The sequence below is a fragment of the Cyclopterus lumpus genome, chromosome 17 (assembly GCF_009769545.1).
Source record: "Cyclopterus lumpus isolate fCycLum1 chromosome 17, fCycLum1.pri, whole genome shotgun sequence".
In the NCBI taxonomy this organism is placed as follows: Eukaryota; Metazoa; Chordata; class Actinopteri; order Perciformes; family Cyclopteridae; genus Cyclopterus; species Cyclopterus lumpus.
Genome location: NC_046982.1, coordinates 3638549 through 3664914, shown reverse-complemented (window position 1 = coordinate 3664914; position 26366 = coordinate 3638549). Strand labels below are relative to the sequence as shown.

The window sequence follows — 26366 nt, the reverse complement described above, 5'->3', positions numbered from 1 at the left end:
TAATAAAATACACTCAGAGCTGCATTTGTACAATTTACCAGCATGACCTCAGTCACTTTTTTCAATTCAATTCAGTTTATTTTGTATAGCCCAATATCACAAATTACAAATTACAATCTGTACACATACGACATCCCTGTCCTAGGACCCCGGATCAGGAAAAACTAGAAAATAACCTTTCACAGGGAAAAAAGGGAAGAAACCTTCGAGAGAGCAACAGAGGAGGATCCCTCTCCCCGGATGGACAGAAGCAATAGATGTCATGTGTACAAATGAACAGTGTTACAGAGTTACAACACATTCAATGAATATGACAGAAATTATGAATAATTTGTAGTAGGCATGGACCACGATCCAGACCTCCACCAGGCATCAGACACCTCCAGGTCCAATGGACACTATGAGACATGAAGTCACAAAGACTCCGGGGAGGAAGCAGAGTTAATAAGGTGCAATGGAGAGATGTAAATTCATCCATAAGGAGAGAGAGAAGAGGAGATAGGTGCTCAGTGTATCCTAAAACATCCCCCAGCAGCCTATAAGCCTATAGCAGCATATAGAGGGGCTGGACCAGGGCAAACCTGATTCAGCCCTAACTATAAGCACTAATAAAGAGGAAAATCTTAAGTCTACTCGTAAATGAGGTGACTGCGTCTGCCTCCTGGACTGAAAGTGGAAGCTGGTTCCATAAAAGAGGAGCTTGATAACTTTAAGACTCTAGGAACCACAAGCAGCCCCGCATTTAGTGAGCGCAGCTCTCTAGTGGGGCAATATGGTACTACAAGCTCCTTAAGTTATGATGGTGCATCACCAATCAAGGCTTTGTAGGTGAGGAGAAGAATTTTAAATGTGATTCTTGATTTTACAGGGAGCCAGTGCAGAGCAGCTAATACAGGAGTAATGTGATCTATTTTCTGAGTTTTTGTGAGTACATGAGCTGCAGCATTCTGGATCAACTGTAGGGACTTAAGAGACTTATTAGAGCAGCCTGATAATAAGGGGGTTGCAGTAATCTAGTCTAGAAGTAACAAACTGCATCTTTTTGAGACAAGATGTGCCTGATTTTTGAAATGTTACGTAGATGAAAAAATACAGTCCTTGAGATTTGCTTCACGTGGGAGTTAAAGGACAAGTCCTGATCAAAGATAATGCCGAGATTCTTTACAATGGCGTTTGATGCCAGGGCAATGCCATCTACAAGAAACCACATCACCAGATAATTGATCTCTGAGGTGTTCAGGGCCGAGTAAAATAACTTCAGTTTTGTCTGAGTTTAACATCAGGAAGTTGTAGGTCATCCGTATTTTGATGTCTTTAAGACATGCTTGAAGTTTAGGGTTCTTGTTTGTCTCTTCTGGTTTGATCAATAGATATAATTGAGTATCATCTGCATAACAATGAAAGTTTATGGACTGTTTTCTGATAATGTTGCCCAAAGGAAACATATATAAGGTAAATAAAATTCAACAGAGAGGTGCCAATTAAAGGCAAAACTTCTTTAAGCAGCCTCGTTGGGATGGGGTCCAAGAGACAGGTAGACGGTTTAGAAGTAGAAACCGTTGAAGACAATTGGTCTGGGTTAATGGGAGAAAAGCTATCCAAATATACACCAGGGCATACAGCCGTTTCCAAGGCCACTCCACATGAGGACAGATCGGCACTAGCTGACGGCAAGAGATCATCAATCTTGCCTCTAATAGTTACAATCCTTTTATTGAAGAAGTTCATGCTACTGAGGTCTATAGGAATACACAAATCCACAGAGCTGTGACTCTCTGTCAGCCTACAGTGCTAAAGAGAAACCTGGGGTTGTTCTTAATTTTCTCAATTACTGATGAGTAATAGGCGGCTCTGGCATTACGGAGAGCCTTCTTATATGTTTTAAGACTATCTCGCCAAACTAAGAGTGATTCTTCCAAATTGGTGGAACGCCATATACTTTCAAGCTTTCGTGATGTTTGCTTTAGTTTTTGGGTCTGAGGGTTATACCAGGGAGCAAACCACCTTTGACTCACCGTCTTCTTCTTCAGAGGGGCTATCAAGTCTAGTGTCATTCTCCGTGATCCTGTTGCACTATCGACAAGATAAACAATCTGGAACGGACTAAAGTTAGCACAGGAGTCCTCCGTCACATTGAGACGTGGTATTGAATCAAATGCAGAAGGAATCACTTCTTTAAATTTAGCTACAGCACTGTCAGTTAAACATCTGGTGTAGAAACTTTTGACTAACAGTGTACACTCCGGGAGTATAAAGTCAAAAGTTATGAGGTAGTGGTCTGACAGAAGAGGGTTCTGTCGGAAGACCTCCAAATGCTCAATGTCAATGCCACATGCAAGAACAAGGTCGAGGGCGTGGCCAAAGCAGTGAGTCGGTTTCTGTACTCTCTGACAGAAGCCATTTTCTGACAATTTGTCAGATTCTGTAGTTCTGTGTGCGTTTGCCAAAAATGATTTACCATATCAATTTTATTTGAGTGGAATGCAAAAGTTGCAAAACGATATGGAAAGTCACATATAAAGCAGTGGGAAATAGGGGTATCCTAAAAGTAAAGGCACATCATGCAATAACAGTTAAGATACAAATTAATCTTCCTGAAGGGCCCAAACAATCCCAGGTGTACTATATGTCAAATAGTTGTGATTTTAATAGTTACACACTTTCTCCACAAAATTCATGTATCAGTTAAGATGGAACCATCATTATTCTCACCTCCCTTTCAATTCACTTCAATTCAGTTTATTTTGTATAGCCCAATATCACAAATTACAAATTTGCCTCAGAGGACTTTACAATCTGTACACATACGACATCCCTATCCCAGGACCTCACATCGGATCAGGAAAAACTCCCCAGAAATAACCTTTTCCTCCTGCGGGCCATGCAATACGGCCTGGGTCTCTAGCACTTTAGTGTTGGTGTTGCCATGATTTCATGTGTTTTTGTGCGAAGTCCGACTCGACGAGCATTAAGAATAACCATATGAAAATAGACAATCTTCTCTCAGATGGTCTTGTTTACTTATGTAGGTCACATGGAGTTGTCGCTATTAAATTGAGACTGTTTCAGAAACAGTTAAAAGTTCCTCACTTTGTGTCAGAAATGAATCATTATAAACCAGGCAACTGACCTGGATCCCAAAACTCCCAACGGCCCTTAAAGTCCGAGGTGTAATTACTTTATGTGAAATTGTCGTACATGATTTTTACAGTTTCACATTTTCTAAGAATCAATAAAAGTGGATCCAGCCTTGGGAATTATTAAGTGGCCCTGTATAGCACCTAGTTTTTGTATTTAGTGAATTAACAGCCGATGAAAGATTGTCTTTGCGTTAACCTCTTGTTCTGCTGCCAGAGAACAAATTGGCTTTTATCTTTGCTGCAATACGCAAAAATGCTTTAACTCACGCACTAAATCATGGATAGCTGTGTGGGGCCGTTATGACTGTATCCATATACATCTCATTGTAAAAGACTGGATTAGCCCTTCCAACAGACCAAAGCCCCCGGTCATGGCTCCTGTTTTTCTCAGTGGTAATTACTCACTGTGGTAATTTGATTAATTACAATTGTGTTAACAAACATGCACCGCTAGTTTACTTTTCCTCCAAGGCTTTCCCCTTGTCAGAAGTTAACACGTTGAATTTAAAGATTAATGGGCATTGAATAAGTTTTGGAAGTAAAGTTTTATGTTAGATTGCCACAATTAGAGAAATATTAAATGATGTATTATATCCTAAACCTTTATGTTTGTGTGTTCACCAACAGGAAGCAAAATGCATCATGACTGGGATCATTAAGGGCGCTTTGACAAGCCACAGTCGTCTAGTCTTGTCGTCTGAATCAGAGCGGAACTTGATACCTTTTGGTTTGTTTTCTATTTAGTCTGAGGCGGTTTTTACAGTACGCAAATCACAGTGGAGCAAATTGATAAATGAATATGCTGAGAACGGCATGCACGAGGGAGCACATTTATATTTTTGTTTGTTCTCTCTTTGACCAGGTGAACAAATCCCTTCTCCAGTTGATCTGTTAAGTCTTCATGGACGTCACTATTTTTGTGCACTGCCATTGGGTCCGATTATATTCTCGATGCCAACACTAGGGTTCTACCCAAATGAACCGCACCCCGAGTTTGATTAAAACAGACTAGATGTCGGCTTGTGAAAGCACCCTAAAACTATAGTTGTTCAAGTTTTAAAAGATGGATTAGTTTCAGAATTTCATGGTAATTTTTCTGTCTCGTTGTATCATGTGTGATTCTTGATAGTATTTTAACTCTTGTTTTCAAGGGAAAAAAACAACAGCTTAAAGATCACTCTGCATCACGGTTCCTGTGCACAAAGTGGAGGAAAAGGACATAAGAAAAAATAGACTTGCTCTAAAAGGCAAGGTGGCATATTTCTTCAAATTTCACCAGCTGTCAGCAGCAATGACACACCGACGACTCTTTAAAAAAGTAGAAAGCCATCCACGTCCGTCCACCTCGTATATTTCTAGCAGTTTTGCAACATTAGTAAAAGTCACATTAAAATGTTGAGAGTTGAATGCAACAGCAGAACATGAGGCAGGAAGACAGCCCTAGAAGTACCGTCTGTGCAACGAAGAGAGAACCCGAGTGATCACAGCCAGAGCCCAAGACACTCCGAGAGGACGGGAAAATCAACCCTACATTGCAATTCAAATGTGTCCGCTCTCTGAAAAACAACAACAGAGTCTGAAACGCAAAGAACTGCATCTTCAGTGAAGCAGGCGGTACGGTATGCCTCGTGTATGAGTTGTTTTCCTCTGGCTTAAGTCTGAATGAATCAGAAAGGAGAAACCAAACCGAGAATGAAAAATTAGTTGTAATCCCTGAACACCACGGGCATAACGAGAGAGCAGAAAAGTCCAAGCTGACAGCTCAAAGTGACGGATAAGTGATCTAAATGACCAGCTGAAGACCAAAGTTAAAGCCTGGAAGGTCCATTGTGTCATCATTATTTGAAACAATTACTGAAACAATATCCACTTTAAATTTACAACTTAAAGCTTTTGATAGATGTCAGTTAGTGTCCGGCTGTGGTTGTATGTCAGAGACAAAAAAATGGATTGCGGGTATCTCTACTCTGTCTCATTTGATAAAGACAAAAAATTCCCCCGAAAAATAATTCCAGAAACCCCATTTACTCAATCAAGTGCTTACTATGAGTAATGCTTACTATGGCTCATACATAACACATACAATTCCCCAGTTTTGGTTGGTTATTATTTTACATACGGAATTGTTTTATAATTAATCTATTTATCTCTTTTCTGCTGCTTGTCTGGGACCAGGTCACCGTGGCAACAGGCTAAGCTAGCTAGCTTCTTTCCAACACATTTCCAAACAGTCATCCAAAGCAACAAATGATTGTTGGTACCTTTACTTTGTCTTTTATACTTCTAAATATCCATACCACCTTCTCTATATTGCATGTAAATACAAAAATGTGTGAAATGTTTTACACCTGAGGCCATGTATCAAACAATTGTTTGCCTCCCACACCACAGTTCCCCCTTATGACAAATAATAATGATTCTATGTGCCTGCAAACATTTGCATATCAACGATATAATGCAACAAAATGGATCTTCATGAAACAATTCAATTGTTTCAACACCTTAAGAGAAGATCATACCAAACATATGTGCACAGAGATTCAGAAATGTTTAAATTACCACATTTTTTTCACTCTCATGGTCATTAATGAATCACTATCACCTGAATAAAAGATGAAAAAAAACGAAAAAGAATCACGTTGATGGGGACAGAAATAAAACAGTTTTCCTCCTTGAAGACAGTTCAGGTAAACGCTCCAATTTTCCAGCAATTTCATTGCTAACACAGTGATTCAGCATGCCCGGCCTACACACACACACACACACACACACACACACACACACTTACAAGTGCAGAAACACGCCACCACTCCCACTTTAGAGTGGAGCATCCTTTGCATGTCTCTGCTAAATGAGGATCTGCTATGCGAGCCACCTGCTGCGTGCGTGTTCTGCCAGATCAACTCATCCCCCAAGAGGAAAGCGACACTGAGTGGGAGGTACTTGACCTGTGTCCATGTACGCCTCTGGGCTCTGTGTCGCTGCCGAGTGAAATACACTATCTTTATCTCTGGCAGTAACGCGCAGGTTCTCTCAGTCACGCATTTAGTTGAGGCTCCAGACAATAAAAAAAAGGAGCCTCTGTAACACCTGTGTGCAATTTGCTGTTTGGAAAAGAGGGAGAAACTGGCTGCGTGTGGTGCAAAGGAGTATTTTTACCGCAGCGCTGCCACTTTCTAGAGCCAAAGTCAGCGGGGAAACTGCAGCCAGGCACTTTTATCCTCTATAAAACCTCATCATGTTGCAGTAACAAACATTTTGTACCGATGAACATTTTTTATTGACCGATATACTGTTAAAAAAAGAACTGAAAAAGAATACACCTTTGAATCTCGACACCTTCACTGCTACTTAAATGTCCCGTAATGATTTGCGGTGTCAAAAAAATGCCGTTTGAGGATGTCATATAACAGGAGAAGCGACTTCTGGGTAGTGAATCTGTGTGTTTGTGCACACATTGTGCTTTGCAAATCACATTTCTATTAGGTCCGGTAGAGGACGTGGAGGGATAGAAAAGCTTGACTTTTCTTTTTTTTTAAACTGTACATTTGTAAGATTTCACCAACGTTTTGCTTACATTTCCTGAAGGATCAGGTATAATTCTATATGTTTTGCACAACCAACAATGTGTCAGTCCCAAGCCCATACAAGAGTAAGTAATGTCTTAAAACAGCTTGGCACTGTGGCTTTTTGCAAATATTACTCACACAGGAGGAGCAAGTGTATTTGTTGGAGGGACTTTTTTCAGCTGCCAATCAATACACTTGACTAGTGAGTATTTACAGCAGTTTGTGTGGGATTGAGTCAAAACAGACGTCCATGGTGATTACGGAACATGTTTCATGGAGCCTAGGAATAGGATATACCAGGCTTTGGATGCACATATAATACTTTGTTTGTGTTTTTTTACGATGTTTGTTGACAATAAGTATAACAATCTATTTAATATGACAGCTCAGCCATAGGTTTTACCTTCATGAAAGGTTTTGTTGAGATTGTTAGGTTTATTCAATTATGTTCCTGAGGCCATAGTTAAAGATGCTATTGTACAATATGTTGACAGGGTGTTGTTTTGATCCTTTTCGTCAACATAAATGAGCTGCTCAGAATATTAGAAACAATTCTCTTTATAATGCAGTCCTGTACACAACACCTCCACAGTCTATGTCCTCAATGCAAAAACATATATCGAATGTATCGAATCCACATTTTCGTTTGAACTTCAAAGAGAAGGGCAATCTTTTGATAAAGTGGTTACATTGGCGTAAGGATGCAAATAAAATCAGTTTGTTAGATCAGTAATCATAATTCTTCTGAAAAAGGGAGCGGAATAGATTCCAAAAAATAAATTCAGTCTCAGGGCCATTAGAAAAAACACCACTACTGACTGCAATGTTTGAATAATGCACATTGTTAAATAAACATACCAAAAAAAAGAAAATACTAAATGGCCCAGGTTGAAAGATCGACTCAGTGAAGGGCTCTTGGGACTTTTGAACAAAGGCAGAGACGGGGGTGGCAGCTCTCAGGCGCGTTATCATTGAAGCTGCTCGCTGAGGTACAAACAAGCCCAGCGTGTATTCGCTGCTACGCAGCTCAAAGCTCTCAACTTTGAAACAGTCGTGGGTTCTGCAAACAAAGAAAGTCAAGTGTAAAGTGCAGACAACAGGGATATAACTTTTGATAATAATCATAATCAACACTCTCAAACAGAGATGAAATGATGGCGGAAACATAGAAATGTAAATTTGGCATTGAGAGTAGTTTTGGGTGGATAACGGTTTTCTGTACACTGCTCATGAGACAATAGATCCATGGTGACTTCTCGCGTCGTGCCGTTTGTCCGTGATCCAGCTTCAGTGTGTGGCCGGAGTCGCGTGGTCGAAGACCTCCGCACCGGTGTGTTGCCATACGCCATAATTCAGACGGCCAGCAGGAAATGGAAACAGCTGGACTGCCTGCGTTGAGTTAAAGCTCGAGTTTTGGACATTGGACCACTGTGAGACAAGTGGTTTTGGCCACACACTTTATTCATACGACGGATGGTACGACATCCTACAAACATTTCTCAGTTTTTGTGCGTTCTACGAATTTCCAGCAACACGAGCGACAGTGAATGAACACAGTGCCGAAACAGGACCTGTTCAGTCAACAAAACTACTTGGTTAGGTTTGTGAAAGGGTTGTGGTTTGGATTAAAGTATGGATTTTTTTTCCTGAAATAAATACAAGTATATGCATCAACGTCGATATTCAGACTACAATTTGTAGTCCATGGGTACGTCAACCGAAATTCTGAGCTTCCCGCGCTTTGAAAGATGTCCTGAGACCAGTAATTTAAAATATAAAGTATTTAATAAAAGAATAAGGATCATAAGCATATATTTCTGTCCCAGACGGGCGCGCTCACGTGTCGTTGGGTCCACAGGCTATAATAACAATTTATATGAATCAAAATCTGTTAAAATAGTTCACTGTCTACCACCTTCACGTGAGAGGACAAATGCCACGCCTTACAGAGTTTCGAAAGGTTAAGTACAATCCATACACTGAGCATAAAGCTTCTCCATTGGTTAGTATCAGGTATGCATGCTTATACCTCAACTACACAATATGCTATTTACCTATCACTACAAAGAGGCAGACTTCTCTAAGCAATAAACCACGATGCTACTTCCCTTATCTCTTCCCTTTTGGCCCTAAACAGTAAGATGGGCTCCTTCAAAATAAATGCCTATCTTCCAGTCTCTTAGGGAGACCACTACTTTGACTACGCCTCCTTGGATCAATACATTCCATTCATACCTGAGTCATCTTTATAGTTATGATAACCATAAAACAATCAGCATACAGTTACAATAATACTTATTCAATGATTACACCTTTACAGTAACATACTTATACAGTGACAGTGACTTTTCTCCCATGTTTTCCTAACACATTCCTTCAGAATATTCTTCATAATATCCCTTATTGATTATCATATCCTTCTTATGTATTAATTTAAAACATGGACTTTCCTATTTACATGTGCAAGTATATATAAAAAACATTACAACTCTACAGTCCCAAGTCTCTTAATTGCACCCTTGTTTCCCTCACTTGCGTTTTTTCAAGGAACCCACATAAGGAGAGAGGAATCAAGGAAATGTGTTTTAAGAGAAATGAGACAACCTTTCTTTTGAAGCGTCACGTGAAGCCACGCCTGTTTCTGATGAAGGCGGATCAGCCAATCACAGCTGGATCAGCTGTCAGTCGGCTTTAACAGCTGGAGAGACTTTTGATCACTGCATTTATAATAATAAAGACACACAATAATCATCACTGTAGGAGTAGAGGTGTTTTCTCTCTGTCGCCTGTCAAACAAACTGCATTGAGTATTTATATTGGGTTCTATTACATTTAAGCGCAGGGACGATTTTTAACGGCGGAATACGTTCATCTTATTTATAATTTTTTTGCGTCTGTGTATTTTGTAATTCTGATTGTGAAGTCATCATTAAATAACCGAGTATATGATTATGGTTTCTCTTGAACACAAATGAATGAATTAGGCTCAATGTTTCGAGAGAATATGAAATGACCTAACTCATCAAACCCGACTCAGCCTCACGTGAAATGACGATACATAATGTAAAAACTGTTTTGTTTCTCCAGCTCTGATTCTAATTATATCCATATTATATATATATATATTATCATATATTATGATGTTTATTTAGTAAATGATGATCCATGTAGAGTCAAACAGACTATAAAGCAGGTTATGCTTTAGAGGCGTGGCTAAATTGTGGTTGTCGGGTTGCTAACTCGTCGTTGTCTACGTTTTTTTATCTTACAACTTTCACCTTTTCAGTCACAAACCGCAGTGCCACACACCAATGTGGTGACCTCACGGTGACTCCGTCCACTTCGTATACCCAGCCTATGCTTAACATACAGTTTCTCTGGAGCGCCCTCATTTTTCTTCCTTACTCCATAATATGTTTATAACTCATACGACTCAAGGACAAGCGTACATTTTCCACTCAAGTTGAAACATTTTAATTTTAATTAGCAACACCCAAATAGAAATATTCCCTTTTAGTTCCATCTGAAAACACTCGTAGAAGGCTGAATTTAACTAGAACGGAGAGCTGATTTTGTTCCCCAGTCAAAACAAAAACAGCAATGGAATGCAACAGTTGAGTCTTGTTCATTATTAAAAGCAGAGATTATCTGCGCCCTCATCTCGAGCAACAACCCAAAACGGCATCTCCCCCGCCGCTAATCACCCATTGCTTCTCGCCTTTATGTCTCGCTTATCTTTGACTACATCTCAGCTATATTAGAGAGATGTATCATTTTGTTGCGCCTTGAAGGCTAACTTCCATTTCTTTGGATAATAGATGCCATCTTCATGCAAGGCAGAGTGTGGAGATGTGAGACACAAGGCTATTTTGAGGATGTCAAATTCGCACGGGCGGCGCCATTTGCCAAATGGCGTGATTAAGCTGGAGAATGGCTCGGCTAGAGGCGTCACTCTGGAAATTAACTATTTGTTGCGCCCTCGCTCATTCATTCTGGATGTCCTTTTTTTTCTTTCTTCCCTTTCTTCCCTTTCTTCCCTGGTCTTTTGTCTTTTTTTTTGTCTCCGGCTTGATCTTTGAACATTTGTCTGCCCTTTTGTCTCTTTATATACACTTGACTTTTGTATCACTTCCTCTTACGCCTCTCTCGTCATTGTGTCGCCCCAATTAGCAGCGGACCATCTCTTTCACAGCATGTCGAGTGAGATGCTCTCCATGTATCACATTTTCCATTGCATGTATGAAGCACTACTGATGTCTGTGATGTGTGGCCAATAATTATTTTGTAATGGAGCTTAATGACAGAAATGTCAGGGGCACCTCTTCAGCTCGGGGGCTTTGTTCAATCTTTTGGGAGCAAACACACAATTTACTTCCTACTGAGTGAGGGACTCTCTTCTTTGTTTTCCTCCACACAAAGAAGTACGAGAGGGTCGAGTAAATGGTGTGTAAGAGAGACAGCTTGAAGACAGCAGTTGGGGTCGCTAATAGTAGACTCTTTAATCCAAGGAGCCTCATCCGGCTGACAATCCCACAGGGGAATCACCACTGTGGTGGGAAAATGTAGTTAGGAAACAACGTTTTTTTCCATTCTGGCTATTTGGTGGTTCTGAATGCTGGTTGTATTGAAATAAATCATGATATATATATATATATAGCCTATTTTGGTTTAAATATCAGCCTGTTAAAAATAGCGTTAATGCAACATTTTAAACGACTCATGTGCTTTCAATCAATCTCCATAGTGTGTGTGAATAAATCTATCCAAATTTGCTGGACCATCGGAGCAGCATCTTGGCAACGGCCTCAGAAAGGCTAAATACAAGGTTGGAGGAGGAGACTACTGGGCCCTCCCCTTCCTCTTCAGCTGCAGATTGCCAGTGACTGCAAAGAAGCTTGTGGCGCCTAAGGGGAGCTGCAGGTTCAGGTGATCAGTCTCTATGGAGACAGTACCTAACGACAAGCCCTTTCACATTGTCTTGTTTGCCAGATTTCTATTAAACAAACATAAATTACAGCCTCTTTAAGCATGGTTTTACTGTCATAAAAGACATTTTCTGATGCCGAGGCGTCAGCTCAGTAAACGTTTCTCTGTGTCCTTCAAGAGGGCAAAGGAAGTACATTGCTGTTAGATTTGGAAGACTTGTTGAGTGAAACTGTGGAGCAGAGCTATGTTTTGTAAAAATAGTTATACTGCACACCTGCCAGCAAGGCTGACATACCCTGGTGCCTGTTGCAATAATTGGTAGTATGTACCACGGTACCAGTGCTAAGACTACCATGGAGACATGGTAGTCTTAGCACTTGTTGTTACAGGGATTCTAGGTAAAATACAAACGCCTTCACATACTGCATGTAATCTGCTATTTGAGCATAATAGGTCCTGAAGGGCAGGATACAAACAATGCAAATCGAGTGGGAGGATCTCTGGTCATGGGGGTTTAAATCCGCCCTTGGGTCAAAAACAAGTCGTGTTTTTTTCCCTCATGGTTATGATTTATACCAAAAAAAACATATTAAAAAAATGATGCTATATTTCCTGTTTTCTCTCTCATTAGTAAAAAGAAATGATATAAATATTCCATGAAAGTCAACTTTTTTAATTTGTAATTCTGATCAACTAATGGAACTTTGTGCACCCTATTCAATTAAATTCAGTTTATTTTGTATAGCCCAATATCACAAATTACAAATTTGCCTCAGAGGACTTTACAATTTGTACACATACGACATCCCTGTCCCAGGACCTCACATCGGATCAGGAAAAATGCTGCAACAACAGCAACATATATTTTAAATAGATCTGTCCTTCCTCTGTTTCCTAGGTAACCGAGACAAGGACGGGCCCTCTCGGCTGCAGTAACTATGACAGCTTGGATTCAGTTAGCTCGGTGTTGGTGCACAGCCCGGAAAATAAGATCCACCTAAAGGGTAAGGCTTGATAACACACACACACACACACACACACACACACACACACACACACACACACACACACACACACACACACACACACACACACACACACACACACACACACACAAATAAAAAAGTCTGCAGACGGATTTCACAACCACCCTGCCAAGCCTCTGACCTCCTGTGTGTAGCAGTTGGCCGGGATCACCCTTTACTTTACGCTGCAGTAGTTCTTATGACTGTTGTGTCTGACCGGCTCTCAGTCTCTCGGGGGGAAAACTGTTATCTTGCCGAGCTGTAGATGGACCATATCCAGCCACACTGACCCCTCCCTGACCCCCTTCCAACTGCACCTGGATCATTCTGCGCAGAAGGAAATCCCACACAAAGCGGTAATCCGTGGACAAGCCCTTTGTGTTAAATAGAAGTTGACATTCTATCGGGCCATGAAAAAGAAGCCTGGGCAATGTTCTAGGCTTAATAACCTTTAATAAGCTCCGCCAGGCGTAAGATTGGGTTGCACATGTGCATGGCTAATATTGTTTTTTTGTGCAGATTTATGACCACTGTGGTTGCAGATGTTCACATTTATTGAGCGACTGGCAAGGGGCCACAATTGATCACTAAGTGCTTTAGTGGCAACACGTAACTGATGCTGCAGTGCCAGAGAATACAACAGAGGAACAAGAAATAAAGGATAGGGGACAAATATAAACAATATATAAAATAGGCCGACAGTAAGGTAAGGCTCAAAAACGGACATCCATAGAAAAGTTTGGTCTCATTTCTTTTCTGCTGATTAAATCCATACCCAATATGTTATGAGCCATTAAAGCAAGGCCCCCAACAAAATGAATGAGTCCCTGTTTTTCTCATATGCACTGAAAGGGAGCTGGGAGGCACACGTGAGTGACATTCAACTCCTCTTTGTTTGGGAGTGTGGAGGCAGACACACCTGGTGGAGACCAGCGGTCTGCTGAGTGCACGTTTCCTGTTGACTTTGCAACACCGCGGCGCAATTGTGTTCCACGTGCAGTGTTTCACAGCAACACATACAGAAAAGTCTTTGCTTTTACTATTTACTTTGTGGTGAACAAGCCAGTGTCACAGTGTCAGCCGGGCACACATTCCCATTCAGCAGAGCCATAATGTCTACATTTCACTCGCGAAGATCTATTCCATCACTGGAAGTGCGATTTGTTTTTGTAATTCATTGCCGTGATACGAGTATAAAATAATCACCACGCCAAGGGGGAAATCTTTCACAGTGATTGGGAGCATGGGTGTAAAATCTGTGGGCTAAGTGAATAGATATGAATAAAAGGAATAAACAATTTAAGGTGACAGAAAGGACCGGTCATTAGCATGGCTAATTCTAAAAGGAATTAACGGCTGTCGATCTGGGAAATGAGGCTGTGCCTGTACTGGATAACGTCTGATGTATTGTTCCACGTCTGCATCAGCAGGTCTGCTTGGATCCTAATTAAACCGCCTAATGGCATTTTGGAAGGAACCAACCCCCGTCCACCCCCCACCGGTCCGTCAGGCTCCTGTTCGTATCCAAATGTGAACACAAATTACTGCATCAAAGCACAAGTTACTGCATGAAATAATGTCATTGGAAGCTCCTTAAAATAATGGAAAAATATACCAGGATGAAGCAGGAGGCGGGCGGTGAACAGCGAACACTACTGTACATACACATCCAGTGCATTATGGGATCAGTATTTGCCATATATAATATATATTTTTGCTGAGCATCAATATCTCCCCTCTTTCTGGTAGCAGTGAAAGCCTCCTGCAGAAGACATACTAAAATTAAAGCAGGGGGCGACCTCCAGTTCTGTGTCTTAAAACGTGCACTCCCTCTACTGACCAGCAGGGGACGACTCCTCCGGTTGCAGAAAGAAGTCTAATTGTAAAAATGTGAAAATGACTCTACTTCTCTTTTGATTTATTCCCTCAGTAAACATTGTGAACATGAGTTTGTGCTCTCAATCTCTAATTTCAAATCTTCTTCAATATAGCATGATATTCATTTAGTAAATTATGGTCCATTTACAATCAAATGGACCATAAAGCAGGGTATGCTTTAGAGCGGGCTTACTGTGATTGACAGGTTGCTACCAGAGCCATATCCGGCATCACTACGTCACTCCTCCACATTCCAAATATGGTAACTTCCGTTCATCGGTTGCGAAAAAACAACATGCCGACGGCCTAAATACTCAAGACTTTAAAACGGCAGTCCACAAACCAATAGGTGACGTCATGATCAGAATCACACGTTTTTATTGCCAGTTACGTTGAATATATAAGGAATTTGACTCGGTGAAAGGTGCAATGTAAAATAATGAATAAACTTTGAGTTTCAGTCCGACACATTCTCAAGAAGAGTGCGCCTACTGAGGAATCAGCTCACTGTTGAAGAAGATTATTGAAGCAATTTTGTACTATGCGGCTTCATTCACCTCGACTCAATGGTGCATTGTGCTCACCTAGCATCTCTAAAAAGGTTAATGTTTTTTGTTTTGTAATAATTAGTAAGTAGGATAAGAAGGATGTAATTATCCTTACCGTTTGGTTTTGTTAATAAATAATAATAAAAAAAATAGATCTTAAAATATATATCTTCTTGTTATGGGCTTGTGGCATATTCAAAGATTCAGGATATTTTCATCAGGGAGAACAATGTGGAAAACCCATATTTAATGCAAAATTGTGTTTGTGTTTTAAAACAATCTTTTAAAGGCGATTCAGTCTCGTTTCCCCTTAAGTTTAGTCTTGTCCTGCCTCCGGCTCACACTCCATGCCAGCATCAATTTGAGCTTTAATTTTTTTTACATCATTTTTAAGGGTCACTGGCTCACAGGATCATTTCCCTTGGATTTTCAATGGGGTCAGCATTTTTAATGTTCAGGGCTGTCTAACCAGCTCATCGCCATTTTATATTCAATGAAGCAGAGAAAATTTAATTTCTCAGGCAATCTGTGAATTGTATCACTTAATAATCCAGTAGCAGATACTTCTTCTGAAATGATTATCAAAACTTTCTTGCAGATGGTTTTTGGCACGCACTGGAACATCAGAGGCTTGTGGGTAGACTGGCTAATGGACACAAATATTAAAAGAGCATAAAAGAAAGGAGAGAATATCAAAATACCATTATGCTCCCTGGCCACCCAGCCTTTTCCTTTCCTTTAAGAGATTCATTACGAGCACTGATCTGTAACCTCCTCCAAAAAAGGAGTCAAAGGAGGACCAAACTCTTCCCCGTCATTTAAGTTTGTCCTTGGGACCGTCCTAATCCCAAGTGCGAGGTATCACACGTCTCATTGAGCCACCGCTTCACAGCTTCACAGTGGCTACACTTCAGGTTTCTCCAAAGCTGAAGTGTAATTTACTTTGCCATGTCAGGCCAAAGGCAATAGTGTTGGAATGCAGTCGACGTGCTCTGTGCTTCTGAAGTGATGAGTATCATCAGCATGGGATCTGGCTGCGGTGCACCATCTAACAGAGTGAGAAAAATAACGTCTCTTTGTCAAAACCCTGTATTGGATAAGGCATTTTGAAACTTTCCTTTCTATGTATGAGTGTTTTAGACTTGTCATACCTAAGTTACGCCACTTCTGTGATTAACCCATTGTGACCATTTGTTTCCTAACACCATTTCTGTGGTTATCTTAACCCAAACGTTGACGTATTTGTCACATCACTTCTGCACTTGTGTAACACCAGGACCATTGTTATTTGAACCTAAACGTTGATGTATTTGTTACATCACTTCTGCACTTATGTAACACCAGGACCATTGTTATTTGAACCTAAACGTTGATGTATTTGTTACATCACTTCTGTACTTATGTAACACCAGGACCATTGTTATTTGAACCTAAACGTTGATGTATTTGTTACATCACTTCTGTACTTATGTAACACCAGGACCATTGTTATTTGAACCTAAACGTTGATGTATTTGTTACATCACTTCTGTACTTATGTAACACCAGGACCATTGTTATTTGAACCTAAACGTTATTCTTTTTACGAATCTTCCGTTTTTAAGTAATGTCACTTCCGTCGTTATTTGTAACCCACATCCCAATCTTTTCTGAACCTCACCAGGTGGCGTTGACCTCTAAACACTGATCGCTCAGATATTTGTAGAAAAATAACAAAGTAGCTCTTCGTAAGATATCATACTGACTGTTGTCTAAGGACATGTTGCACTAGTAGAGAAGAACCCAGAACAGTATCTCTCAACTGTGCTGTCCCTCAGATGTACAGACTGTTCAGTGCTAGTGAAAAAAACAGACAATTTCACACTGCAGTGTCAGCTTCAGTGTTGGAGAACCCACAACAATAAGAACATATTAATAGCACAGCTCTCGACAATGTGTTATAAAAGCAGCTCTGCACTGTGCCACGAATAAAGAAGGAATTGCTAAACATGAAGTTAGATAAAACACTCCTGTTGCAAAGTGGCCCTTGACTAATAAGAGAGGCTGCCATCGAGATATAAGACGGTATATTGTCGACCACAGTGAAGGTACAGTAAAGTTACGTTGTAATATAAACAGAGGATGATACTGAACGGATTCCTAGTGTTTTAAAAGTCCTAATAGGTGCATGGAAACCACTATAGACATCACCAGCAAAGGCCTACCCACGTTCAATCAGACAGAGGGAGAAGCATGTTAAACAACCATTATGTTTCAGAATACACAAATAATAGTGTGTTTGTTTAGGGCCACACCACTCCTATTAAGAGGCTGGCTGAGAAAATTAATTTTCAGGGCATTCAAAGTTTCACTGTGAGCTATACATAATAAATATTTGTATATGCAGGTCAGGAACAAGGAGTTTAGACACCTCATTCGTCAGGTCCAGTCCTAAGGAAGATGTATTTGTTGGTAAATTAAGATATTGCTCGTAGATTAACTGTATCTTTGCTAAAATGTAATTTCCTAAATGCACTATATGTGTATATATATACTTTCTGTATATAGATTGTATTGCACGTTACAGAGCTAAAGTTTCCTTCTATTTGCTAATGGTGTAATTCATGATGCGTTTGCTGTAATGGGATTGGAGATACACCGCAACGTCCGAGGGTAAACTCAATCTTCTAATTCCAGCCAATTAGCCTGATGGCTTCCATTTGACTGGAATTTCAGAACTCCTATCCCGGCAGCTCAATCAACAACAATTAGGTCATGCAAGTTGTTTCTGGCTTTCGTAGGGCTAAATAAAATCGGTATCTAGGTGCCTAGTTCATTAAGGAATGGGTTTGAAGCTACTTTAAAATAACGGGTATATCTGTGGTAAGACACATTCAAATGTAACAGTTGTTCATTTGGCTCTGTTAGTATTTCCAAGTAAAGGCATGTACACACCGCCTGCCAATATTTAGCATCAAAACTATTCATACATGATGTGAATTTCCGACATTTTCACAATAACAGCGATGAATAGATTTGCGCAGACAGAGGACAAACTACTAGGATCCTATTGACCCACAACAACGTCTGGTCTGTCTGAGGTAAACTGTTGGACAGCCTAAACTGCTGGAACCTATTTTATTTAGTTTCCTTTAGCAAATGAATTTGAGTTCCCTCTAATAAACAGATGGGCAGTGTATATGGGCAAAGCTATTATTGTAAAAGGTAAGAGCAAAAAGAGCGGATCTTTTCTGCACCACCAAAGTTTGCCGTCTCCGTGTTGTGCAACATAGGTGCATGTCATGAGTTGTTCCCTTCCCTCAAAACGCCTTTGTCACAAAGCTCAGAAGAAGTAAAAAACCTTGCGTCAAAAACCTACTGACGAGCAGATTAATAGCGATAAAATGAAGTGTGTTAAGGCCGCCATCGCTGCATGTAAACCCCTCCGTTGTAGGAGGATAAACCGCTCTAACTACACAGCCCCTGTGTGTGTTGAGCTGATAAGTCATGGAGGAAAAGAAAAAGCAACCATATCTGAGTTATGGGACGGAAACGGGTTACATCATTTCGTGGTGATACGGTGGAAATTTGGAATCTCAGAGCTGTACATTCTCCAGCCGAGTAGAAAAAGTCTCTGTGTGTTGTCTATTCCCTGAATGCCTCAATGCTCCACTGTCCTCCCTCTCTCTTACTGTGTGTGTGTGCGTGTGTTCGTGTGTTGTGTACCTTCCGGCTTCGCCTGGGTGTTTGTGTGCCTCCGCGACTTGAAGACCGCTGCTTCGGTGCCAACAGTGGCCGTCCATCTCTCATCGTTAATGATTGTCAAAAAAACAAACGCCTGACCTCATCCTTGACTTCAGAGGCATGCTTTGAAGTGGACTCGCAAAGTCATTACCATTTGTGCCGAATGTTTTGTTTTTGTTTTTTTGTGAGGCGTTTTTAGCATTCCACTTGGGGTTATTAGTCGTGCAGCTCTGTTGTGAATGTGAATGTGTGGGTGGTGCGCATGAGTATGAATGCATCAACAACACATCCAGAGCCCAGACCGCTAAAAACGCAGAACTGTGGGATCAGTAATGTGATCAATATCAGTTTATTTTGTATAGCCCAATATCACAAATGACAAATTTGCGTCAGAGGGCTTTACAATGTTCTTAATTCTCAATTGAGCAGCTTTCAGCTTACATAATCTTCTCTCACGAAACCAAAGAAAGCCCCCCCCCCCCCCCCCCCCCCCCGCCCCCCCCCCCCCCCCCCTCCACACTCCTGTGTGGACAAAGGGTTACGGAGGACCAACTTCACCCGAAGGCAGCTGCACTCATGGCCTACATGTGGCGCGTCGCTGAATGTCAGAATGAACAGCTGACAGAAGGTTTCGTAGGACCTGCAGCGATGTCTTTCACCCAGCAATGTGTTTAGAATAAAAGGAGCATCTCCCTTGGCTCCCCAGAACCATGGTTTTAAAAGATCCATCCACTCTCGCAAACGTTAGCCGGTGTCTGTCTTTTTCCAAATGATTGTAATTGAAATATTGCCGTTTCAAAACATGGAATCATACAGAAAGACATGCTGTGATGGTCATGCCAACACATCCTTAATCCCAACGTCGTCGAATAGAGACACTTGGTCGGTGGCCCTAGGCTTGAGACCATTTTGCTCTTTGTACCCCTCTAGCATCCACTTTGGATGTTTCAGGGGCGACGGGACAGTTTCCGCTCAGAACAAAGTGTCTTTTCCAAATAAACTTCCAACGTCTGTTTACTTTTTCGTTATGTAACTGCAGTCAATTAGGAATGGAAATACGTAACTAAACTATGGTGAAATAAGCCAACATTGGCTTTTGATTTCACGAGGAACAGCGGCCCCCCTCTGTGAAAACCCATGTTTATTTTACCCATCAAATGTCATAGAGAAGAACCCGCCCAAAGAAGACTTTCTCACTCTTTATACTACATCTTATATAAATAATGATGCGGATGGGTTTACTCTGGAGTTAAAAAAGGTAAAAGCCTGTCAAGTCCCGTACAGACGCTAAAGGGCCCCCAGGAAATGATATGTCTCACGCATCCATATTTAGAGCCCTGATAGGAGGTAACTCTGAAACTTCAGTGTAAAGATTATAACATCAGGGTAAATAATAAAGATTTAAAAAAAAGAAATCCATAGGTTTGATAAAATGTAAGCCTGCAACAAGCTCAGGTGCGGATTTGATAAGATAAAAAGATTAGAACGTTTAAGATGTCCACCCTGTCGCATTTATCTGTTCACAGAATCAGCGTCTCAGTACCGAGCATAGTCCACAGTGTGCCCTCTCCTGCGCTGAGAGCAGCAACTAAGACACCTCACCCTATCTCTATCTGAAAACCCTATCTCAGCGATGACTTTGTTGAGAACACTGTCCACTGACAGACTTTGTGCTGTTACGTATGCGAATGAGTTCCTTGGAAAGCGGAGGTGCGATGAAAGGGGGGTCGGTGAGATTGAATAAGTACACGGAGATGAACAGAGGGTTGAATGAGGAATGATGATGGGCATGGGCCAGGAAATGTGGCAGCAAGGAGACCCCCACGGAGTGACACTGAGGATTGGTGCAACATCTCAGTGTGAACTCTTGCTTCATCGCCCTCCTGTGGTTCCTGTGATGAGAGCGAGGAAGGTGTAGAGTCCTCTGGAGAACATAATGCCCTGCAGTCTTTCACTGCCCACAGCCCTCCCACCTCACTGTCACAAAACAAGCACTGCTTTTGTTATTTCCCTCAAGAAACACTATGTAACCTTCCCATATTTGCTTCAGTATGCACATGTCTGTTGCAATGCTCATGTGAATAAAACTGAAGTGTAGTGCATTATTATGGTCCTGCGAGGCACCAAAATGCGTTGTATAGCGAAGCCAGGCACATGGTGCGCTCGACATAAAAAGACATACGTCTGGAGTTATTTTTCAAATGCATATGCATATGCTTCTATCTGAAATCTCCATATTAACATGTGTTCAGGGAGTGCAGTTAGTGATAGGGTGGGCTCCGTAGTAACGTAGCGGAGGGTCAATTGCAGGTCGGTCACAGGAGGCAAACATAATTTCCTGCATGAAAGTCCACTTCACGACATACCAATTCAAAACTCCGACCTTCATACCCTTCCCATCCACATTAGTACATACATATAGGGGCACATTACTTCCTATATAGGCACTGCACATTGTCATTGGACGCACATTTTCGAGGTACAGAATTATCCGAGCCAAAAAGCTTTCTTCCACCTCAGGCTGGAAATAACAAAACATACAATGTAAGTCCACCAGACTTTGATCTCCCTTTCATATTGGCAGGTACAAAATGGGCCTTTTAGTCCTCCTCGGAGACCATGAAGAGTATTTTCAGGTTCTCCAGCACAAATAACTGATGTTGGGTCGTAGAGGCAGTCGCATTATTTGTAGCCAGGATTCTACCCTGAAAGGACTTTAGCAAATGAGCCCGACTATTTAATGAAGGATGTAATCTTATTCCCTATTCCTTTTTCTCCATTCTCCTGTAGAAAGGTACTTCCCTGGCACCCTCTCTCGTACCCACCAACTATAATTGCAAAAATCCTTGATTGTGTCCACCGCCTCACGGACACCCTCTCATATGCTCCCATCTGCGTCCTTATCGACGAGGCGCTTTCACACGGCCCTGCTCAAGGCTTCGCGCTGTACTCGTTTCAGTTGTAAAACCGTCCGTCTTTGTTCAACAATAAGTGCACAGGTTCTCTGGGTTGTAAATGCAACCCAGAGAACCTGTGCAGACCTGCGAACAGCTGACTCAATCCATCACAACCTCGACCATAACACAATCGCCTCAATGCAAAAAGGTTTCCCACAAAATTGAGAACCCTCTCCTATACCATGAATTCATGAAAACTATGTAAACGTACAGTATGTACACACAGCCGCAGTCCGTTTTGAATTCCTTTCTCAATTCCAACTGTTCAGGATCCCAGTGACGTAAATATGCGTGCATAATAGATGTCCCTGGAACAAAATATAGACGTGCTCAGTGTATTACACAGCCAAAGTAGTTTATCTGTGTGTTAGCTAGAAAGGGTTTCATAATGAAAGCACAAAAATTAATCTGCAGGCCCCGCTTTCAAGTCAAAAAGGACAGCATTGCCTGCTGACAGCTGCTAGGTGGCCTTCTCAGAGGGACTCCAGGAAAACCTCTAACAGACCCCCACTACCCCCGTCACAGCACCACAAATGCGCCTTTAGAACTCTGCTGGAATCCCATCAATAGCGGGAGCAGGGCCTAGGGACAGATGCTGTACGACACTTGTGAGCTCCTGCAGAGCGAGAGGCCTGTCAAATGCCTCCCACTGCTCGGGCCCAACTCTGGGCAGTCACTGAAACAAATTCTCAGCACACCACCTGTCATTGTGCAACGGGGCACATAAACATCACCTCTGACATCACCATCCCTAAACGGGGGTCTCAAATGTAAGGGTTGTTTAAAGTGAGGGAGAGATGTAGAAAGGTGGAAGAGTGCCGGATGCAACGGCATCCTTTGAAAACGCACTTGGAGGCATTTGACCCTTTTTAGACTCAAATCTATCTATTCCCAACATTACTGCCCTGTTTTTTGCACTCGGTGGCAATGCGGCTGAATCTCTTTTCGAAAGAACACAAAACTATCGCGAGAGAGCACAAAACAACCCCCGGCTGAAATTGGTTTTGCATTTCCTGCTTTGCAGCAAGTCTGCAGGAATTCCAAGTGACAGCCTGATGGAAAAAAAGAATAAAAGACAGTTTGGCATGGAGATAAACATGAAATGAGACGGAGCGGCATCCTCCGCCCACAGGACCGTGCGTTGAAGCTGAGTTGCCGCCAGAGCCCAAGGCTCAGAGAGCAGGCGCATCCTCCAAGGGTACAAGCAGCAGCATCGCCTTTACAACAGGGAGTGCATACCGGCAAGAGAGCGCCAAGCACTCGGACACACGCTGGTAACAGAGGGGTGTTGGTCGAGAGGGAGGCTTAAGAGCTTCAAATTGCCCAAAATGTAAAAAATAAGTGTGGTCTCTGCTGGAGATTGAGAGAAAGAACAAGAAGGGACTGTGAGTCTGTTATTTATGGTGTACTGGGGGGATCCAAATCTGTGGCCTTCTGTGTAATGACCCTAAAAGCTCCCGTCAGAAGGAGAAAGTCCTGAAATCAACGGTAGGGACTGGAAACAGGTGCCAGACAAGAAATATGACGGTTGCCGGGCAAAAAGACAAATTATGATTTCTTCCATAATCTCTATTTATCTAATAAATAACAACCTATATCTGTGACACCTACCGAATGATGTTTACTTTGCGGTCATTTGGTCACCCCGAGTTACAGCGGCTAATGTTATACGTCACGATACCAGTGAGCTGATTGAGTTCATTTGTTCTGTGGGACCACCGCAGCTGTCCAAGGAAGGATCCTTTCAACAGATGAATCTCCAGGATGCTTCGTCATACACTGCCTGCCGACGGGCATCCTTTGAATTCTACCGAGGACCGAGTCCTTTGTTTAGAGGCGAGAATTCACAGGTGTGTCATCTGTGCTCAAACACCCACAATGCTATGCGCAGGATATGCATATCCTGTCCAAGACTTGGAAAGAGGGGAAAAGTAAAATTTCCACATCACCTCAGCAGTCTGCCAAAAATCAGTTTCCGGACCAATTTGAAGGGAGAAATAGCCAATCCAATTTCTGAATTCTCACTGAAATTCGGTCTTTCAAAGTTTGTTCAGACCTCCGTCTTTAAAGTGAACCACTGATAGCAGTGAGGCCGGCTATGGCAGAGAGAGAGAGACGGTAGGGTTGAACCAGAATATGTTCACATAGTATGGCTTTATTCCCACCAGAGCTGATAACTGCTCAGGTGCATCGCAAACTCAGACTCTATTGTCAAAAGTAACACTAAATAAAAAAGTAAAAGTAGATAATTGTATACCACTGGGCACAGTGTCCATGATGTGGCACCTCAGTGCCGGGGACTTGTTTACCTCCAGTATTTCCCCCGGTTCATACATATGATCTCCTGAACCCCTCATCCAGCAGCAGTTCCCCCTTCCCTCATTATCTCCCCTACACATTTACCAGCCCTCGTCCCCCAGTCACTTTACAGATCCTCTCATGCATTATGCAGCATAATGCAGTTTCCTGCCTCCCTCTCGCTGACCACAGCCTGTTCTCCGTTTCTCCTGCCTCCCCTCTTTACTTACATTGCCCTCGCTGACAGATCACCTGTCGGCGAACTCCACTTTGAACTCTCACAGAGTAAGCGATCGATCGCGTTAAACTGCTCCCCTCTCGGAGTGCTGCTCGGGCTCACAACGCTGCAGCATGGAGGGTTGGTGATTGATTCATCTATTGAGTGATTAAACGAGTGTCTTAATACTGCCTCCACAGAGCAGTACGTAATTAATAAAACGGCACCCATGTTGGATTGATTATAATTTAAGTTAAAATAGGCTATAAATCAAAATGGAATACAATGGAAGGCAGCCACCTGGAGGCGTTTTCTTCATCACCATGCCCTTCTATGTGCAGCAACTCTTGTGGTATCCACAATGGGGGTGAACGGGAGTTGGCTAAATATTACTGGCCACTGTCATTGTCACATTAAACTGTCCGACAACTGTCATACAACACTCCGCCCCAGCTCTACACCCAATGTAACACATAAGCAGTCCTGAGCTCAGCTAATATACAGGGGGTTGGGAACAAGAAGGATTTGAAGTCCCCCTGTGACTTTTTGCATTATACATTTCCTTCTTTCTAAAACATTTGCAAATCATAAATTATAACAATTTTTTTAATAATACTTGTGCAGTGTCAAAAGCTCACTCAAACAACTCAGCAAGCTCTACCCAGCGGTGTTTCAGTGAACGTGTCCCGTAGATCTCACACTTTCGATTTATAACGTCCTCTTACTGGTTTCTATTCTACTGTTGGATTCATACAATAATAACATTTCCCCTACCCTCTTACTACATTTGTACTTTTATGTTATTGTATTACACCTTTTATTTATTTATATCACATTCATGTCTTTATTTGTTGTATACCTGTATTGAGGCAGGTAACAACCCATCGGCCTCCCCTGGAAAGCCCTTTAGATCAACTCCTGTGGCTTTTAAATGTGCTGTATAAGTAAACGTGACTTTACTCGGGGGTGAAATTGATCGGATGAACGCAGATTGAATGACACCTTGGAACGTCCAACCAAAGCTGGTCCAGAAGTGTTGCGGAACTTTACACTCTCATAGTTTTTTATATATTTCATTGACAATACCCCATTATACTAAAGCAATGGCTCAGGGTATCAATGTTTTCTCTATAATAAATACCTTTATGTCCTGGCTGCCTGCACATACTGAGGCGGTTGCTATGGGACGGCGGTTGCTAAGGAACAAACGCTAGCGGCAAGCACATGCTAGCATTATGTCGAATTTATTACTTGGCTCTTTATTTACATCATTGATTGTGCAACTTGGCTCTTTAATTAGATCATTTATTGTGCAACTATTGAGGAAGGGCCCAGCGTCAGCAGGTCGACTTTGATGGGTGTGACTTGTGGTGCTGAGGAGATAGTGGTGTTGGGCAACACAGGGAACCTCCTCTTTGTCATTCAGGAGGTGAATCTTTTTCTGCTCCATCCACTCCTCCATCGAACCTTTGAGGTTTCTCATTTTGTAGAAGTTTTTTTTTTAGCAGCTAGCATTGTATCTATAACCTGCTCCCTGTTGGTGGAAGTGATGGCTTCCGAAAGGAATTAGAAGTCATAGCTGTGGCATGTGTATATTGTATCACGACTATGAACCAATCAGACGGCTTGATTTGAGCTGACCATTTTATAAATAATATAATGCAAGTGAAAGAACAATATCATCCATCATCCAAGAAAGGAGAACAAAATATAAATGAATTATGTTCGAGGAACTGAGAAAATAAGAAACAAAAGAAAAAAATCAGCAGGTGCTCAGGAAAGAAAACAAACAGAATCCGGAATTCTTATTCCTGTATGTCACTGTATAATCAAACAAGAGTTCAAAACCGCTACCACCACGGCTGGAGCAAAGAAGCAGTTGGCGGGGTGGGGGGGCGAATGACCACATCGACTCTCCGCAGAGTGACGGAGTGATTGTGGCTGAAGGAAAAAGAAAAACAGGAGAAGTAGAAAGACGGCTCGACAAACAGCGAGATGGAAGAGAGACAGAGAGTTGGATTGCGATTGGTGTTGGGAAGAGTGTTATTTAGCTGTCTCCCAAAACTGAAGAAAGCTCTGCCAGGT

General features: G+C 41.8%; 1 protein-coding gene across 1 annotated transcript in view; it reads left to right on the top strand.

Moving 5' to 3' along the window:
* brinp2 (bone morphogenetic protein/retinoic acid inducible neural-specific 2) overlaps positions 1-26366 on the top strand; it is a 106487-nt gene that overhangs the window by 37302 nt on the left and 42819 nt on the right. The window contains exon 4 of the mRNA XM_034555872.1: positions 12534-12639. Within this exon, the coding sequence (XP_034411763.1) occupies positions 12534-12639 (106 nt within the window). The remainder of the gene's footprint in view (positions 1-12533; positions 12640-26366) is intronic.